The sequence below is a fragment of the Tyto alba genome, unplaced genomic scaffold (assembly GCF_018691265.1).
Source record: "Tyto alba isolate M040663 unplaced genomic scaffold, T.alba_DEE_v4.0 Super-Scaffold_41, whole genome shotgun sequence".
Lineage (NCBI taxonomy): Eukaryota > Metazoa > Chordata > Aves > Strigiformes > Tytonidae > Tyto > Tyto alba.
The window spans coordinates 10662624-10679435 of NW_024881317.1; the positions used below are offsets into that span (position 1 = coordinate 10662624).

The 16812-nt window shown below is 37.0% G+C and overlaps 1 protein-coding gene across 1 annotated transcript in view; it reads right to left on the reverse strand.

Annotated features, from left to right (window-relative positions):
- Nucleotides 1-1344: 1344 nt before the first annotated feature.
- The window catches only part of ADAMTSL3 (ADAMTS like 3), a 188784-nt gene continuing 173316 nt past the window's right edge, over nt 1345-16812 (reverse strand). The window contains exons 24-31 of the mRNA XM_032982930.2: nt 14981-15163; nt 12740-12859; nt 11713-11925; nt 9078-9261; nt 6346-6550; nt 5371-5480; nt 3145-3359; nt 1345-2613 (exon numbers count right to left, since the gene is read on the reverse strand). Of these exons, the coding sequence (XP_032838821.2) occupies nt 2504-2613; nt 3145-3359; nt 5371-5480; nt 6346-6550; nt 9078-9261; nt 11713-11925; nt 12740-12859; nt 14981-15163 (1340 nt within the window). The 3' untranslated portion in view covers nt 1345-2503. The remainder of the gene's footprint in view (nt 2614-3144; nt 3360-5370; nt 5481-6345; nt 6551-9077; nt 9262-11712; nt 11926-12739; nt 12860-14980; nt 15164-16812) is intronic.

The following is a 16812-nucleotide window of genomic DNA, read 5'->3' on the forward strand; positions in this document are numbered from 1 at the left end:
TTTTTCTTTTAATATTGCACAGAAAGAATGTATTGGTTACACAGAAGTAAAATTAGACCCATGTACCTTTGCCAATGTTACCATCTAGGATAACTCAAACACCACCATTTCATTGTTAGATATCTTCCGTTTAATTAAATTTTTAAAGGCTTTTCATGTTCATATTATTTATGAGACTCTTCTTTCTAAAGACTATTACACTTACTAGATATTTTGAAACAAGTTCTTTTTTCACGCAGCTATTCCCATCACCCACTAAATATAAAACATAGAGTTCTATTGGATCTAAATGAACTCTTCTTGATGCAGAGTACATGAAAGCCTGGCAAAGGAATGTAACTTTATTCCACCTTTTTAGAGAATCCTGATTCTAGATTTCAGTGAGTCAGAGCTGACTTATTTGGATTTTGGCAAATTGTCTTCCCCACTTTTTCAGTCAGGTTACATCTATGTTGCCTCTTAATAGCAGTGCAAAGCAGACTGTAAAGAAGCTGAGAATCTATCTCAGAAGCTGTCAGAAATAAGAATTAAACTTAGCTTTGGAAAAATCCCAGATTTATAGACACAGGAGGTTGATAAAATAAAACTTGTAATGAAAGCATAGCTACCATGAAAATCACAGTAATAAACAATCTCTGGGTAATCACAGTGTTGAATAATCAAAGTAGACTTTATTTCAGAAATATCAAAACTACGTTCAAGAAGGCTAAAATCTTCAGTTACTGGAGAAGCAATAAAATAGTCTACAGAGGAATGTCATGCCAGTTGCAATAACAAACATTTACAGCACTGCTTCTGTATAGCATGCATACTTAACCAAAGACAAAGCAACTAAAGATGCTATGCGTTAACATTTGAAAACTTTAAATATAAAGGAAAAACATGAATAAGAAATTTTGGTAATAAGAAAAAAATATATGTCCAAAAATCTTTATTAAACACTGTACAAAACAAAATATTGCACTTTCAAATCAGACAATAAATATCTACAAAAGTATCTTACAAATGTTTTATTTTAATTTAAAAAACTGCTTAAACAATCAAGACCCATTGCTGATAAAAAAAGGTAATGATCAGGAATATCCTCTCCTTGCAGTCAGCCTTGGACATAATAGTCCACATTAAACATTTTATATACAGTAGTGCTAATCTAATTTTCAGTGATGCAAACCCATTGTGCAGGAATGCTGTTTCTAAAACTGTTCTTACAGCATACCCGCTAACTAGCATGTAACGTAGTTCAGTAATGTAACACGAGATCCAAGTCAGTACAAGCATTCAGGCCTCCAATATGTGCAGTAGTTTGGAAACTACAAAAAAACCCCACATTTATCTGCTGCTTCCTGTGGGATTCTCTCTGCTTACAGCCCTATATACAACTGCAATATGGAAAACAATTTACCCAGGAATATCATAATCAGAATTTATCAACTTGCAAAAGACTCAAATGGTTAATGGTCATGATGAAAAGTCATCTTGATTGAAAACTGCTCAAAATAGACTTCTTGCACTTGTCTATCTTCATAATTGATAATTCTTCCTTGGACATTTTTCCCCATTAACAGGGGGGAAGAAAATAATTTATTCAAGGTAGAAAATCTGACAGCCATGTTTGGCCAATTATTGGCTCCCCATTTGACTTGATGTGAAAGAGAAGAGTGCGTACAAATGTTTCATTGACAGCTCTGACAAAGAAGCCTTGTGTCGAGTTTAAAATCAGTAGAAAAGTCTAATCATGCCAGAACTTCGATTGTACTTCAGTGACTGGAGCAGAAGAATAGAAACAATGGAAAATGACACCTCATTTACTCAAAACAGATCTTGCTGTTTTGAAAATTGTACTAGCATCTATAATATCTTTTACTGCATACACATAAATACAAGCACGAAAAACTGAATGTACTTCTGTGTATCCATCCAACAGCTAGTATCAGTAAAACGTATCCTGTGAGACTGACCTTTAAGCTCAAGCTGTTTATGAAAATGAAATTCCTGCCAAAAGTTTTACAGCTACAAGCCACAGCTCCTCTAAATTTAAAAAAGGTGTTAAATTTGATAAAACAATAAAAACAAAACCTAGGGGTCAATAATTGCTGCATTCCCAAATTCTTCAAAGGATTTTGTGACTTTGTTTTTCTCATAAGTTAAGGACAGTAAGCACTACCTGGTGATTTTAGATAACGGTTTTTCCCCTAATAAAATTATAATGTGATGGCCCATAAAATTTTACAGATGATATGCCATGATATTATCTTCCTAATACAGACACGAAAATGCTTAAAACATTAAAAGTTCCATTGCTAAGAGTGGATAATAAAAGTTCCCAGAAAAAATACCCTGTCCAGCATATCAATCTGCAATACTGTTTTTTCATTAGCCCCATGTTTCCATTTAACTGCTATGACTAATGTCTTATTTACAAGTATATACTTTGAGCAGGCTAGTTTAATGAACCTCTCTTCTCATCTCTTCACTGCAGCATCATGAACTTTCCATAGAAGAGTTACAGTTCTTGACATGATTGACAACATCTTTGTTTGTAGGTGTCTATCAAGCATAACTTTAGTTGCTTTACAAATGTACAGTAGTGAGTTGTATCCTTGCATTCGCCTTCTGAAAAATATATTTAAACATTAAAAGGCTTTATAATGGACAAAAGATAAATAGTAGAACTTATCATTGTAATTGTAAACAACTGATGAATTCCTGGTAGGTTTTTAATTATTTTACTTTGCATTTCTGGCAACAGCAGATTTAAAGCTAAACTAGGTCACAAATAAGAGGTGTGATCTCACTGCATTCATTTACCTACTGTTTGTTTCAGAAAAATACCCCATCGCTCAGGAATTAACTGCTTGCTCAGAGACTTATGAGTAACAACTGGCACAGTCATGTAGGGAAGTTTGCATAAAACAGCTTCCCAAATATCCTGTTTCTAAAAGTGCTTTTGAGGCTTTAATATCAAACTGGCCTACTCAGAGAAAAATAACCCCAGGATTATGAAGTGCTCCTTGGAGAGGATAGTTTTACCTTTGATGTACAATCAAATGCTTGCAGAATCATTAGTGTACAACTGTGAGTCACTTTCTAATATAACTGCTACAAACTATTATTATGCTCGTATATAAATAAACATTTACATACTGCCACAGGATGTGACATTGCAGTGTTGCCAGGTCACTGGTCTTTTCCTCCATCCGCAATACTGATCAGCCACAGGCTTGTTATTCTTTCTGTGTACACAGTACACTCGTCTCGACTGAAATCCACTCCCACACTCCACACTGCATGGCCTCCAAGGGCCTGTCCTCCAATAGACATCACATGCCTCTGAAGAACAGTTTCTTCTGACAGGAGACCTGTGGAGGAAAATAAATGGTAGTTACATTTTTACTTTGTGCTAAATCCTTATTCACAGAATGACAGAACCGATACTAGAAAGGAATTCTGGAGACTGATTAGTCCACACCCCTTGCTCACAGCACATTAAAGTAGACCATGTTGCTCAAAAGCATCTCCAAGGATGGATACTCCACAACCTTTCTGGGTAACCTGTTCCAGTGTTTGAGAGCCCTCAGAGTAAAAGAATTTTTTTCTTATATTTAAGTTGAATTTCCTGTATTTCATTTTGTGCCCATTCATCATGCCTCACTCATGAGGAAACAAAAGACAAGGGCCTGTTCCTTTAAGCCATTTCCTTAATCCTGAAACAGAAAGGATGTTTTACCTTTAGGAAAACTTAACTGACCCTGAGATGTTGCACACTGGATGCTGCAAGTTCTTCGTGCATGTGGCAGGTGCACCCGCCCGATGAAAATGTGGCTCCCTGGCTGTTGAACCTTTCCTGTGCCCTTGTTCTCAGGGCTTTACAGCAGTTGGGGTCTTAGGCCAATAGGGGCTGGTACCGACCACAGCTCAGGTTTGGCTCGGGTATCAGTGGAGTCCCGGCGGAGCCATTTTGAGCTCGTCCCGCCTGGAGCAGCGTGCTGCAGGGAAGGGCTCTCCCCTTGGGTTGGGACGCCGCCCAAGGAGACTCCTCGGGGTTCCTTGGGTTGGGACGCTGCCCTGAGATGTCCCTCAAGGTTGACAGTCCTCACCTTTTATTACGTGAGCGATTGAGCATTTTGGGTTGTCGTTAAACCCCTGGTTAGTGTTTGGGGTTGTTGTTAAACCCCAGAATTTGTGTGGTGACAGTTTGTTCTCCTCTCACGGACATTTGGACCTGTTGGTTATATGTTTGCAGAATATTGATTGTGTATAAAAATAAATTTTGGAGGTTTTTTATTAATTGGTTTGGGAGTTTCTGCAACACTGCAAAACCTCTCTCGTGAACACAAGTAATACTTCTATGCTGACCCTGAACCTCCTCAAACATTAGAAGCAGCCAAAGTGAAATCCTGGCTCTTAGTAGTAAATGGAAGTTTCACCATGTACTTCAGTGGAGCCAAAATTTAATTGCGTGTGCAGCAAAAATGCTTTAAACCGCTCACAATACAAAGCACTTCTTTATCAAGAAATACGAAGAGCTGGGTTCACTAGTCTAGAAACATGGTAACAATTCCCATGTATGTACTTGTTACACATTTATTCCCTGCTCTTCATTGGCCCTATCTACACATTTGGTCTGGAACAGTTTTGTGCCCCCAAACCCTTGCATTCAGTTTTAATTTGTCTTCAATTCAGTCTTTTTGAGATTATGGTGTTTCATAGAGACTGCCATCCATCCATGTACTATAGCATAGCCCCAAGCAAATCTGCTGATTAAGATTATGTGGAGATGTAAAGCCTGTACTTTTTGTATGGAAAGGAGTTGTTTAAAGACAGTAAAACAAATTAACAGAGTTCATATAAAGAATGTGTACCTTGAAGTAAAAAGTCACACCTTCTCAATCATTCAGTGTTTACATACCTTGTGTATAACTCAACAGTACATACTAAGAGGCAGAATAAGATCTATTTGTGCAGAGAAGCACATTTTATTTCAGTAATCATAAACAAGTAAACCAATTTACATGGTTCATAATAAGGCCCAGGAAAACTCTTATTTTACAAACTTTGGGCAGCAGTAGACCAAAATAAAAAGTAGCATCAGAAGAGACCTAGTTCAGCAATAATAAAAAGTTATGGCAGATCACTCCAATTTCTACTTTCTTTCGGGGAATCATGATTCTCACTCAATTTCTAGCTTTGACATTAGCACAGTGGAACCCTGAGTTCCTGAATTCATCCAGTGTATAGGGGATGACTGTCACTATCTCCTTTTGTTCTGTTTGGTACATAAGAATTTGCATATTTATACTGCATTGACAATCCTCTATCTTTATTTTGATCATCTAAAGAATCTAACTTGTACTGGTTCAAACTGTATACCTCTTTCTTTCATCACAAGAAGAGTGTGGCACCAAAGATCCATTACGAAGTTGACATATAATGTGACGATGCTGTAGACCTACAGGGCGGTCTACACAGCGACCAGAACACTAAACAGTGAGAGAAAAGGGTGAGGGGAAAGAAAAAGAAACAACCAAGTTAATAGCAACAGAATTACCCTTCTAGGCAGTTACCCAGTTACACAACCCAGTCATAATTCTTGATCTGTATTTCTCCATCTTCAACCCCATCACACCTCAGTTTGAATAAGGCCTATGTATTTTGGATTCTCTGTGTGCCATTTTGCCAAGATACTGACTTTCCTACCTATTCATGAAGCTAAATCCATTGTCTATTCTCTCATCATTTCACGTCTCTAGTGCTACAACATTTTTTCTGTAGCTCTGACAATCACAAACTTGCCTTGCTAATACCTGTATCAGGAATGCGGCAACAATAATTTTTTTAATTGCTCATTGAATATTAAATACTGTATTAGTTATAAAAATTGTATCAATATGAACACAAGTTTACTGCACAAATGAAGAAACATAGAAAATACGAGAAAGCACAGTTCTGTGTATTAAATATTATGGCAACTTCTTTTGAAGCACATTCATATGTATTTCTTTGGAGACTTCACAAATACGTCTATGCAAACTGTGTTCTTATATGACTGAAATAACAGCAACATACTAGCTTAAAAAACTGAATACAGAGTAATGGATTAGCTTATAAAATACACCAAAACTAATACTCAGGTTTCGGATGATGTCTTCAACAAAAAAAAAAAAAGCTCAGACATCACAAAATAAAAAAAACCCGGGATTTGTAATTCACTGGTCTGAACGGCAATTACAACTAGTGCCACATATCTCTTCCTTTGTGCAAGAGAATAGATGTTCAGCCAGTGGTATGATGACACCGATACAGTTTTATAATATAAAGAGTTTGTAAACAAACTCTGTCACTTACCTGTCCTTTTGTCTGTATTGTCCCCACTGTACAAAAACGACCCGTACAGGGTTTCCTTCCCACAGGACGATCTCTGTGCACACAAGCGTCCAGTAGCAGTGCCAGCACGCTGCCATTGGCTGTCACTTGCTGACAAGCTATTTGTCGATAGTGAAATCCATTGCCACAGGATGCAGAGCACTCAGACCATGGACTAGTTACCCATCTACAGGACACAGAGACAAATTTATAGCAACTATGAAAGCATTGCATAGTGGTTGGTAGTTCGCAGCGATCTGTTTGCAAATAAAAATCAAAAGAACCTGCCATTGCAAGTTTGTGAGAAAAGGCAGAATCAGCTTTTTCAGTTGTCAATCAAGATCTTATCAGTTTGGTACACTGATGACTTCTAAGATAACTGTGGCTAAATATATATACTAACAGAAGTTACACTGCTTGTTACCCAAAAGGTTATACCAGGTAAACCCTACAGACCCTGCTGGATTTAACATTTCTGAAGGAAGGACATTGTACTTTTCCATAACTTATAAAATGAATGGTACTGATTCAGTTACTACTAAGGTAACAGATGTCATAACTAATCCAAATTTATTACGTCAAGATCTTGCTAGATAATGGCTCAAGCAGAACATGTTATTTATTGATTAGAAGTTGCAAAGACAGTCTGTCTTGGCAGATAGGAACAGTACTGGGGAAACAGCAGATGGTAATATAATTTGACTCAATCTTTTCATAAATCTAGGCTAGAAACACAGAATAGGACTTTATGTGCAACACAACTGTGATAAGAGGAAAAATATTCTATTCTCTTTAGCAATTATTTCATTTTCTAACAGTCAAACAGTTTATAGCTACTCAAGGAAGATTAATCTTTTACAGTCTGGACCCTTGTCTTTTTCTCCCTTTTAAAGCTCAAGTACTTTTGCAAACATTTGGTGCAGTGCATGCACAGCAAGTCAGCAAGGCCCAAATTTGGCAAACACTTAAAGCACAAGTTAAGTACCTGCTTAAAACCTTTTATTTGCTTAACTGTACTTCTATGCTGTGCTAGAGAGAAGTGATTAAACACATGGAAAGCACTTTGAGTAATAAGGCCCATGACACTGACTATACATCTAAAGCCTTTATAATTCTGTGGATACTTTCTAAAGAGTTGCCTTGGGATGAGAAGATCGTGCAGAAACCAGTAAGTGGGGAAATGGAAAGGGAAGTCTGAACATTTTGCACTTCCCTCCCAGGTCAGCAATCACAGGGAAGGGAGGAGAGGTTAGAGGCACTGGAAACCAGACACAGGGCTATTTTCCAGGCATCTGGGATGCTCTATCTATAGAAGAAGTGTGGAATACTTCATAAAAGAAAAGCAATTTTTATGTTAGCATATATGCATAATTCAAGGTAGAGTTAATCATGTTAATATACACAAAATTCCCTTCCACTGGTAAATACATAAAGCCAAATTAAAAGCAAAATAAATCTAAGCATTTTAATAAGAGAGAGTTTATGTGACAGTCTGTTTAGTCATATGAGATCATTGATTGTTTTTTGCGGTGAATAGTCTGGGTCCAGTAATAATCAGATTAAGTCATGCACTGCAGTCCACTGAAAAGGCATGACCTTGCTCAGGGTAGCACCAGGATCTCTAGTGTCCTTCTAACTCTCTGTCATCTGCTCTAAATGGCTGGATTTTAAGAGGGAAACCTGCAACTGAGTCTGTATGTTTCAAACTATTAGTTCTATTTCAGTATTTTTCCACTGGCAAAGAGTTTGCTTGTTATGGGCTGGCTGGAGTTCAGACTCACAATTTAAGATGATCTGGTTTTTTGGCTGCTAGTAATGAAATATAAACAAATTTATCCTGATATTTATCTGTTGCTATGTTTTCCGTATTTAGAACGGAGTTTAGAACATACTGGCAAGATGCACTCCCACAATGTCAGATAAGGTCTTAACATTTCTCTCCAAGCATTTTCCAGTGAGGGACAACTCCAAAATGTGTGCACGACTTTTCATCCCTCACAGATTTTTACTTTGCTGACAGTGATGGCCAATTGTTTTAAGCAACGGAAAGCACTTGTTTTGAGGACTCCTGTGGGATTTCCTGCTAAAAACCTAGAGCAATGCTTTACTGAGCTGGAATGCTCAGTGCACCTCAAGAAGTCTGAAGGTAAGGTTTTGGCTTTTGGAATCAGATGCTGTGATATAAAGATTTTCTGCCCCAAGATCACAGGGTACTCCAGCTGATCCAGCAAGAAAATTGTCAGGGAAGGACACGCAAAGAGGGTGACACTGTGGTGAGGGGGTATTAGAGACAGATGAGGCATTCCACAGTAAACATCCTACTCAGAGCTCTGCTGGCACGGAAGGAGAGGAGGCGAACACAGAGTATCCTGGCTGCTCTAAACATGACAAGTTTTCTCTCTGTTCATTGGCACCGATTCCACGAAACTAGCACATCACAAGGTCTCAGAGAGACCTCCAGCTTAGTTTTTCAGGTGTTAGTGTGCTAGCAGCAAGGCTTGCTACAGCAGCATGGAGACTTACACAGATTTCATTTATTCAGCTCAACCAAGCATTCCCCTACTTGCTTGTGATCCATTTTCACATCTCTCATGCTTTAGGGTTCACGATGGACATTTCAGACTCAGCATATAAACACAGAAACAATTTCAGCAGGTTGTGAGTACATTTAAATACACATAGAGCACATGAAAATAGAGTAGAAAAGAGTTTACCTGGCAGGGCAGTCATCTGTGTTGCATGACTGGTAAATAATCACTGGCTTTTGTAGCTCTCTGCAATATGATTCATTTACTTTCTGTTTCTCTGCATTCATGCACTGTAGTCTTCTGGAGCGGGTTCCTGAATTCCCACAGCTAGCAGAGCAAGTACTCCACTCAGCATATTCCCATTTATAATCTAAGAAATGCAATTGGAAGTAGCGTGAGAGAGGCACTATATATTGTAACTGTGTCATATTTTAATTGATTTGGCAGCATATGCTTTAAGCTAGATAGATACCACATCCTCTGTAGAAAAGCAAATATTTCAGCATTGTGAAAAGGGACCATAAGCCAAAGTAGAATTTAGTCCTATTCAGCTTCCCCTCAAATTCAGCCCTTCCATATAAACACAAAATTCTCTAGAAGGCAAATGGGATCAGCATATGTGCACATGAAGGGCAGAACCTGGATCACAGTAGGAACTGATGAACTTCTTTTAAAACTTTCATAGCATTTTTATACAATGAACATTAAAAAGAGGAAACTGTAAATCAGGCTCTCTAGGTTTCCTGTTGTTATACAGTAAGTAGTTTATTCTGAAGAAAACTCATCTTACTCCAGACACTTCACATAATTTCAGGATTTAAGAGAACCCTGTATTAAACCGTAAGTATTTAATGCATAAATAATTGCCACCGAGACATCTGGCAAGATGAAAAAGGAATTTGTTTTAAAGAGCATTTTGTATTAAAAACCAATCACCTCTAACAATTACTACCTTTATATTTAGTCACAATTCCACACTTACCCCTTCCCTCCCAACTGTGGGGTTTTTTTTTTTGACACTTGGTAAAAGATGAAGTACTATGCAATGTTGACAGATTTTTATGTGATCACAGAAGGAGTCAGATTTTTCTGTAATAACCAAGAATAATTGATAGCTACCAGCTGTGTCCACAGGTTCACTCTTCCAGCACATAATGAATTCTTTAACTTATTGTTTTTCAATGTTTCGTTATTACTTCTGGGTTTCTTAAAATAATACAAAAGGGCCTTTTTCAAAGTAGAAATAGTTAAATTTACTGACTGCAACTATGATGGAGTGACTGTATTGTTTGTTTAACTAGGATGATACTGCTCAGAAGTGCCCTCAATATGCCTACTGTGCAAAAACCACCAAAGGAGATTTTGCAGTCTTAGAAATGCATGGGTATTTCAGTGATGAAACATTTACATAACCATCATTCAGAATTAAAGCTCACAACTAGAAAATGGAATCTCCCCAAAATACTAGCCAGCTTGTCTGGAAAGAGCATTTGGCAACCAAAAGGCAGTCCAGATAAAGATGACACGTGGATAGTTCAATGCCTGTCTAGCCTGTTCACAAAATCTAACTTTAATGAGATCTATATTAGGACCAAGGCCTGGATATATGTTTTGATAAACTGAGGATATTTTCTGATGCAGTTCATTAATATTTTGATTTTAAAAATAAACATTTTGATCACAGATATGTTTTGTTAAAATTGCTTTATAAATGTAACTGACTCCACAACCCTATGCATACCAGAACCATTCTCACCCATGAAAGTAATCCACTGGCAACCACTGAGAATACAATTATACACAGCGTAGGGGATTTGCAAAATCTGATCTTACTGCTTGAGTCCTTTGCACAGAAACAGTCAGCCAAATCATACTGACAGGTTAATAAATAAATCACATACACAAACTTTCAATTTCAACAGATACTTGCTTTTAAATCTGATTTGCAGTCCCTGGGTATTGACTGGTTAGAGAGTTGGGTTTTTTTAAACTATCAAATGGAGTTTGGTTCTTTGCTGCCAGACTCTTAGTAGGAATTAAGTTCCTAAAACTCTTTTTTTAAACCCCAATTACAGTATAATTAATTTCTAAAGCACTTTGAAAATTTAAAACTTTATAAAATGTTTGCAGATACAGCCTACTGTCCCGCTGGTGCATATGTGAGATCCTTATCAAATTCATCTATAATCCTGTTGCACATTTTATAACATACTAACAAAAATGCAGTTTTGTGCAAGTGCATTACACTGGAGAACATTACATAATGTTCTTGAAAACTTAACATTGAAATCGATGAGTGTGCAGCATGCCTTAGTACACCAATATGTTTAAGGGCGACTACAATAAGGTGGCTATCGTATCATTGTAATGATGCTGGAATATGACAATTATATTAAAATTATCTAAGTAATAATTAAGATATTTCCAAAGATGACCTCAAAGTCAGTTTTGTTTGTTTGGTGGGCTATTGTGGCGGCAATTTGTATGATTTGTTGAAGGGGAAGTTGAGAAAACCAGCCTGATTTAAAAACTGTTTAAGCAGCAAGATGCTGAATCAGGCAACATTTTCTCAGCTTCTCAGTTACACAGGTAAGAAACGAGAACCTCCACAAGATATCTGGATACACATTAATTCCCACGTGTAGCTCTGATTATGAACATTGCCTATTAATTTAAATGGGACTATTCACATATGTGAAGCTAAACATGTTCTTACGAATTACTTTCTATGTATAAAAGCAGGTTAGGTTTCGGAAAAGTCTTTAACAATGAAAAAAAGTATTTTAAAATTTAAGAATTTGTCATGTAATTTTCAACAAACCTTCCTTCTTGACATTTACCCAAACTGACATTAGTTTTGCACTAGTTGAAGTCCAACATTGGAATTGTCCAGCAAATTGACCAGAGTTGGTGTTCACCTCTAGGATACGACCCCCACCCAGGGTTCGGTAATCCAAGGTCTTAACTTCCTCAACTGGACTATCTCCGAAAAGCCAGTGAACAGTATTTCTGTAGCTGGGCAGCACCGGGCAACCTAAAAATCAACAGCATTTTAGCAGGTTTTTCTAAACACACTGAAATGTTTGTGAATACATATGTATGATTGTGTGGTTCTACAAAAAAGACATTACCAGTCTAAATAGAAACAAGAGTATGTACAAATTCACTGAAGTCCAAGCTATGGCCCAAAATCCTGACTGCCCCTTGAGGTTTATCAGCTGTGTAAACTGATATATAGTTACCAAAGTTCTTGATATTTGCCCTTTCGGTAAATTCTTACAAACGTAATTTTTATATGAACAAAGGGGGTGGGTGGAACAATTATTTAAATGAAACAAAGATCTCATCACAGACTCTACAATATTCAAGTGGGTTTGTAATGAGAGTTTCTGTCCATTTTGGAAATGAGTCATCAACACATTAAATTAAATTGCTGCATTTTCTCTCCACAGGCAGAAGCAGGGATGGAAACAGAGATACTCATTTAGAGAGAGAAATAAAAGAACAGTTCTAAAGCCCAGATGAATTCCCTCCATCATTTTCAAGTGAAGCTCAAAAAGAAATGCAGCTTTAATCTCAAGGTGAGTCACCTAGATGAATCCTAAAGGGTCACACTTTAAAACATTTTTTGAAAAGATGAATGAAAAAATAATTGTGTGTCTTACTCCAAGGCTCCCTCCTTGATAACAGAAAGCTGAGATATGGTTAGGAAATCCAGAAGGTCACCCAAACCTGGACTCTTAGGAATTGCACTCGCTTTCTCCATTTCAAAAAAATGGGATCCCCTCCATTTTAATGAGATGAATAAATAACACAATTTAAATGACAAAGCTGAAAAGACAGCATACCTATTCTTAGTGGATCTCCAGGTACCACACTGACATTTGTACCTATTCCAGATGCCATTAGGACACGTTTTCTTCTGCTTCCCTTTGATAATAGGTTGTTATTTTCCATAAATCTTTTTTCTGTAACACATTGCAAAAGATCTCTTCTTAGCAAGAATTAAATCATGATGCTAAAAAAAAAATTGTATCAAAATACCTAACATGCTAGTTATAAAGCAGAAGGATGGTAGTGCTTTGGAATTCTTTAGGATCAACTTCATTTATGCAGTTGAATTGTCCGTCTAATGAACATACTCCAGATATGTAAACAGGGAAATTCAGAAATTATTTACAATGTTGATGCAAGTTTCTAAATTAATCAAATTTATTGAATTGCATTTATTAGAAAAATAAGTCTCTAACAATGTAAAACCAAGATTTACAGGATGTATAATATATTTCCTGTTTCTCACAACAATGTTATTATTTCATTAGCAGTCATTCAAATATAGAAATTTTAAGAAAAATAAGTGTCTCAGTGGAATCAGGCCAATTCCTCTGTTCCATTAGATGTAATTATGACAAAAGTGCTACAACAGAAAAAAGAAAAATCTTTTAAAATCTCATTATCCATAGAGATAGCATAATGTATGCAGAATCATATGCCTATCACTATAGCAACTCCTCCTTTTTATCATATGCAAGACAGAATAGCTGCCAAAAATGTGGGCAATCTGTCAGTAACACACAGTTCTTGCCACTTAGTCAACATTTCTGCTTTAATGAATGTGCATAATATCTATGATTCTCCTTCCAAAACGGTTTAAATCTTTTGTTATATCCTAACTTCTGTGGGTCATTTTTCATTGGTTCAAAATTCTTCCTCAGTGTGCACTGTCTGTACAAAGCCTCCTGCTTGTCTGTATAAACACTGGGACAAAAAAGTCTCCGCAGAAGCACAGTAAGACCAGTCCCATACAGGCAAAAGGCTAGTTGCCTTGTCAGTCCTTAGGAACTTATACAGAAAGGCTGCACAGATTTTGCTCTACTGCTTGACTGCCCCAGGTCAGGCAGTAATTGCTGTAGTGAAGTCCAAAAGGCTGACTTGATGTTGCTTTAGACAACATTGAGTCAGTGCAATCTGCAAGTCCTGACACCAGAAGTCCTTCCATTTCATTGCAGTTTTGCAGATACAAAAAAATGCAGAATTTGGCCCTCTCCTATCCACTCAAGATTTATTTAAACTAATGTCAGGTGACCAGGAATAGAAATGAAGTTCAGACACTTGTGAGCAATCTTCCCAGTCACATCATTATAATAATATTCCTCTCTGGAAGTTTTGATGTACTCCAGGAAAACTGAAACCAAGTAGGCAGCTTCAGTCTACACTCATCCTCACATAGAGACTGCTATTATGTCTTTAGTCCTTCTTCCTTGACCAACACATCCAAACAGCTACAAGCTGCCCTACACACGTGTGCCTAAGAAAGAAAGCTTTGTAGCAGGACTTGCCATGTATAACTGCGTTGTACTTCATACAGCAAAATTGTGAGAAAGTTAATCTCTAGAGCTGAATGATCCATTTATTGGAGCTATTTGCAAGGCATGGTTGTATTATACAGTATTACATTATTAATCTACTTACAATAGAGTCTTTTAAGCAGAGTTTATCTTTAAATTTTCTATTCTGAGAGTTAGCAGTTCATATTCAGAATTTTTTGTTTTCCATGGCCCTATGTTTTATTGGTAACTACAATTATAAAAAAAACAACCAACCAAACAAACAAAAACAAACAAACAAACAAACAAAAAAAAAAAAACAAAAAACAACAAAAAAAACCACACACACAAAAAAAAAAACTACCCCAAAACAGCCTTTACTTTCATTTTATTGCATTTCCCTGCAGATATTCTGAATAACTCAAGCCTGCCCCATTTCCCTAGGTAAAAGCACCAGGAACAATGCAATGACAGTGGATTTAGTTTTCTAATGTGTCTGCTGGCTTAAGGGCTGATACTTGTTGCCTGGAAGCAAGAAGATAAAACAACTTTTGAAGAAGTCACAAGTCAAACCATCTGTACCTAGATCCACTGTTGCAGGAAACACAAAATAGAGAACAGATCCCAGGGAGTCGGATGCAATCAAAAATTCAGAGTTCATAACAAAGCGTTAAAAATCCCCCCAGCTATTTTATTGGTTGAACTTCATAATGGAAGTGGCTCACTGTTGTTAACAGTAAGGAATTCTCATTTAGCACTTACCAGTTAAGTGGAGAACAGACGCAGCTTCAGCTTTTCCAAGAGCATTAGTTGCTCTGCAAGTATATGTTCCTGCATCTTCATAGGAAACATTCCTTAGAAATAAAGAGCCATTCAAAACCAAGAAAGAATTGATTTGTAGAATGTCTTTCTTCTTAAACCATGTTATATTTGGTTGGGGAACACCTGTAAAATGCAAATAATTAAAACATTTATTGTGAGAGATATACCATAGGTTTTATATCACTAACTGCTACCGTAACATAGAAGAATCATTAAGTTCCTTTGTCATTTCATAGATAGTGTAAACCAAAGTAACAACACTGCAGGCAAGACAAGAACTTTTTCCACTCACAACAAAACTTCTTAGTTGTGAGCCCTACTAATAATTCAGCATCCCACTAAGATCAAAGGTTAAGCACTGTAAGGCAAACTCACTGAACAGCTTTAAAAACTGCTATCGGTCCTACGAAAGTGATGTGCTCACATGTCATGCTACTGAAAGATGTGAGATGATTAACCCCAATCAGGACAAAGTGATGTGAAGATCTGCGCAGTATCTTTTCTGCAACCCAGAATATATGAAGGAATCAATATTCAATTTCTAATTTAAAATAAAGCAAACAAGCAAACAAAAGAAATAAATGGAGGCAAAATAATTCTCTTGAAGAAAAAAAAAGGATGTATTTATCAATTAGATTGCATGTGGCCAATTTCTGCCAAAAAAGCTCATGAAAACTTCTCCAAGTTGCAGATATCATATATACAACTTGTAACCATGCAGCGGGAAGGAAAAGGAACAGAAAAAGCTGTTAACAACTAATCAAGGGGCTCAGTTGTTAAGCAATCTCATTTACCATGTTATAGAAAGCCAAAGGTCTATCATCATTCCCACTTGTCTTGAACTCTGAGAAACTCAGCATTTGTCATTCTAAATTTTAATCAAGAAATTACTTTGGATGTTTATTTTTAATTAGATGATTTTTCCACTGGCACAGTACCACCTCTGTGGCAGGACTTCTACTGTTTTATTTTCCTCAAACATTTGCCTTAAAAAGATATTTTGCAAGTCGGCAAATCAGACACTTCATTGCTTCTGCTCTGGTTGAGCTGCTGTAGCAGAAGTGCTCTTTCAAAGCTCCCAAATCCTAGATAAATCACAGGGTAAGTCTGACATGTGGCATGGTGACTAGCTACAGAGGTGCACAAAGGTGCAGGGCACAAGACAAGTCAGAGCAGTTAAACTGCCTTTCACCTGAACTCTTTTTTTACTCAACATATCGATCAGTGCTCACTGGAGACTACTAGAACAGGTTCTGCTATAGAAGCCAACCTGAATGTGGAACATTTGGAAGTTTCAGCCATATTGAATGCTAATTCAGTCTCCTCTCTTCACAGATCATTGTGCAGTATTACTTTACAGATGATGTCTTCATGATGTGGAATAGCCTTTAGGAACAACTTTAACATTTCAATCACTGGCTTAGCACTTCCAATGCACACCTCAAGTTTTTCCTTCACTGTAATAGGAACCAGACATATTTTTTGGAACCTGTTATTTCACTGAAGGAAAAAGCTCCCCCCACTATTTTGTCTAGAAAGACAGCAGAGAGAAACTCTCTTTGCATAATCACAGATTTTATTCTAGACAATTTAGCAGCTGTTCAGTGCTTTTAAACTCATGAGATTGTGGTTTACTGAACAGAACTGCATAAAACAAAGTACAGATCTGCAGAGTGCAGAAGTATCCAAAAACACAGGCTGTTTTTCAAGTTTCCAGAAGCAGCTTTATGCCACTTCAGAAAATCCTTTTGGAATTAGGGTGAGGTCTTGTT